General features: G+C 29.7%; 1 protein-coding gene across 1 annotated transcript in view; it reads right to left on the bottom strand.

Annotated features, from left to right (window-relative positions):
• Nucleotides 1–219: 219 nt before the first annotated feature.
• LOC105451677 overlaps nucleotides 220–3,196 on the bottom strand; it is a 16,527-nt gene continuing 13,550 nt past the window's right edge. Inside the window, exons 24-28 of the mRNA XM_011692278.1 lie at nucleotides 2,282–2,578; nucleotides 1,981–2,161; nucleotides 1,541–1,697; nucleotides 978–1,228; nucleotides 220–882 (exon numbers count right to left, since the gene is read on the bottom strand). Coding sequence (XP_011690580.1) covers nucleotides 220–882; nucleotides 978–1,228; nucleotides 1,541–1,697; nucleotides 1,981–2,161; nucleotides 2,282–2,578 — 1,549 coding nt within the window. The remainder of the gene's footprint in view (nucleotides 883–977; nucleotides 1,229–1,540; nucleotides 1,698–1,980; nucleotides 2,162–2,281; nucleotides 2,579–3,196) is intronic.

Here is a 3,196-nt window from a genome sequence, read left to right as displayed (position 1 = left end):
GTCACACAACATTGCATACATATAATTTTAAGTTGTATCTCAGCAAACACAAACTGAATTGGTGTTTGCTGGGACATTTTGTAATTTTTAAAATAGAAATTCCTGATTTTTATATAAATTAAAATAACTGATAAAGACATGGAAAAGTATGCCTGATATTTAATATTACCAAGTGCCATAAATTTAATAATCTTTTATCAAAATTTATAATTTGGAATCTTACCGTTCGGAAGTGTTTTTACGCCAAGCCGCAAATAGATCTACAGATTTCTTGATACATTCCGGTTTATTTAACTTGCAAGTCCATTGAAGAATCATTTCCCGATTTAACTTATCTAAATGCTCATCATTTTCGCGATCATCAAAACCTATATTATCATATATCTCAGATAATAAATCCAACACATATTCATTTAGCTCCTTTTGAAAAAAGTGCTGATCAAGTCTTTCATGAATATATGATAGACCGTTGAAGAATGCCTTCCAGGGCAAATGATTTGTCTCTTGTCTCAAATATTTCGATGCATTCATCAGTAATTCGTAATCTACGTAATTAGCGTGAGCCAAGTTAAAAAGATCGTCTATAATTTGTGCACGATTCAAGACATTAATATCTTCGAATCCTTTATCATTTAGCTTATTGATTAATGCTTTCCATGAAGAAGTATCGTAATTAACACGGTAGAAGCCAGTTTGCTTGTAATTCACGAGGAACCAATTATTAGTACGATTAAGATTAATATACATTCTCTCCGGTTTTGAGCTTAACCATATTTTGCACATTGAAGATACATTAGTAAATATATTGAATGGACCGAATATATCAATTGGTATCCAATAAATTTCATTGCCAGAGATATTTCTATTTATTAGAAACCGTTCCTGCAACGCAACACGTTAGAATTAGAATTTTAAAAAGAGATATTAGAGAAAATATGTTAAAAAAAGATCAGCTGAATAAAACTGTATAATGTTACCTGAGTTAGAGTTAGTACGTCATTATTTACTGTAGCATTTACGACGGGATATCCCGATTGATTTATCCACGTATTCATAATTCTTTCGATGCCTGTATTTTTAATTGGCGTCGATACAAACGATTCGAAGCTTCTCCATAAATCCGCAGGACGTACAGTACGATAATACATTTGTTTCGTTAAATTACCGAATGCCCATATGTGAGCTTCTTGGTCAAATGCATTAAAAATCATTCGTAAGATACAAGCGGCTGAAATACATATAAAATTTTTAATGTTAAATATTAATAATTAAAGTATTTTTAGCAAAATATTGAGCTTCCAGCAAATATCAATACATATACGTATATGAACTACTTAAATAAAACAAAACATCATTATGATATTAATTAATTTTATAATAATTAGTTTGTAATAATAAATTTTATAATATTAACAATTTTGCATTTTGCAAAAATTTTTATATGTTTAGTGTTACTTATTTTATTACATATTTTAATTATTGCAATACAATACAATATATACATGACAAAGAGAGAAAGAGAGAGAGATTTTAAACATACATCTCTCATCGTAAGTAGCGTAGTCAAAAACAATTTTTTCTTTTGGTATTTCGACAGGATACGTCATTGTGTGTGATAAAATCGGAGCAACTTTTGATAGAGCAGGATGTAGCTCGTAAACCACGAATTGATCCATGAACTTGAAATCGGGACGTATCTAAGCAGAAGATGCAAATAAAAATTATTATATTTGTTATATATAATATCTGTATTCTCTTTGAACACTTTTACTTGAACAATGGTAGCAACTTTATAATTAATTGGCACGTTCTTTTAAAAATTTGGTAACATGTTAAAAGTGAGAAAATTAAATGTTGATTTCTGGAGTTTAGCAAAAAAAAAAAGAAAAATTAGACTTGTTGCATTTCAAAGAAGAAAATTCCACTTAGAAGTAAAAACTGTAGTCTTTTTCTTATACAATTATTATAGTTATTACGTACTCGATCAGATGTAAACCATTGGAAATATTGCATGAAACCTTTGTTGAGCCAAACATAATCCGACCAGTCGCAAATGAGATTTCCGAACCACATATGAGTCAGTTCTTTCGCTATTATGGTGATTATAGATTTTTCGCATGAGGATGTAATTGTTTCCTTATTATAGAAAAGTTCGTATTCACTGATGAAGAATTATCAGATTATTTAATATAAAAAACTAAATATATAAGATCTAAATAGATACCGCGTAAATTGATATTTATGTATTCCAACATTTGTTAAGAAAAAATAATAATATTACTCTAAAGTAGCAAGGCCCCAGTTTTCCATTGCGCCCAGGAAGAAATCTGGAATTCCTATCAAGTCCAGCTTAGGTAAAGCATAGTTGATCATCATAATTTTCTGCAACTCGTTAATAAGCTGTGTACCAATATCTTGAGCGTATTGGCCATATGTCGCAATTTCTGGTCTACCCCATATATTGAAAGTTCCACTTTCAAGATTATTTACAGGTTTAAACTCAGAGACAACAAATGCTATCAGATATGTCGGCATAGCATTACTAGTATGGAATGTATCCAACACATAGATATTGTTGCTAAGTAACGGATATAATTGTAATAACATAGAGTAATATTTAATAATAAATAATTAAAAAAAAAAACATAATAACATAAAGTTGCTGATTTATATATAGTATTTAAAAAATTATAAAAAATATATATATATCTTATAATTTTTTATCAATTAAACTAAAAAGGCAGCACTTTTTTTAATCTGCATTTTCGGAAAACGGTCTGTTCACCGAGCGATTGATTCCTACTACCAATAGATCAATTACGTTCAATCACTATACGTTCATACTATCTCACAAGCAAAACTGCATTCTAAAATATATCATCAAAATAAAAAGTGTTGCAATCTTTTAGTTGATAACTATACTACACAGGCATTTTGGATCTACAGTTTAAAGCCGATTCCGAACGGCAATGGATGAAATAGTAATATTGTTTTTTTAAGAGAGGTTTTCGAGGCAACGGATACTCTTGGTGGTTTGCCGGACCTCCGAAGAAGAGAGCGTATGAAAATTTGTTAGTTCTCCAAGAATCCAGGTAGCATTTTGAAAACGTTTCTGAGTGGTTAAAATGTCCACTCGAAAAACGTTTAAAGAAACGTTTCTTTTTGGTAAAAAAAAAAAAAAACGTAGAGAAATATA

This window comes from Wasmannia auropunctata, unplaced genomic scaffold (genome assembly GCF_000956235.1).
Source record: "Wasmannia auropunctata unplaced genomic scaffold, wasmannia.A_1.0 LD336048.1, whole genome shotgun sequence".
Taxonomy (NCBI): Eukaryota; Metazoa; Arthropoda; class Insecta; order Hymenoptera; family Formicidae; genus Wasmannia; species Wasmannia auropunctata.
This window is presented reverse-complemented; position numbering and strand designations above follow the sequence as displayed.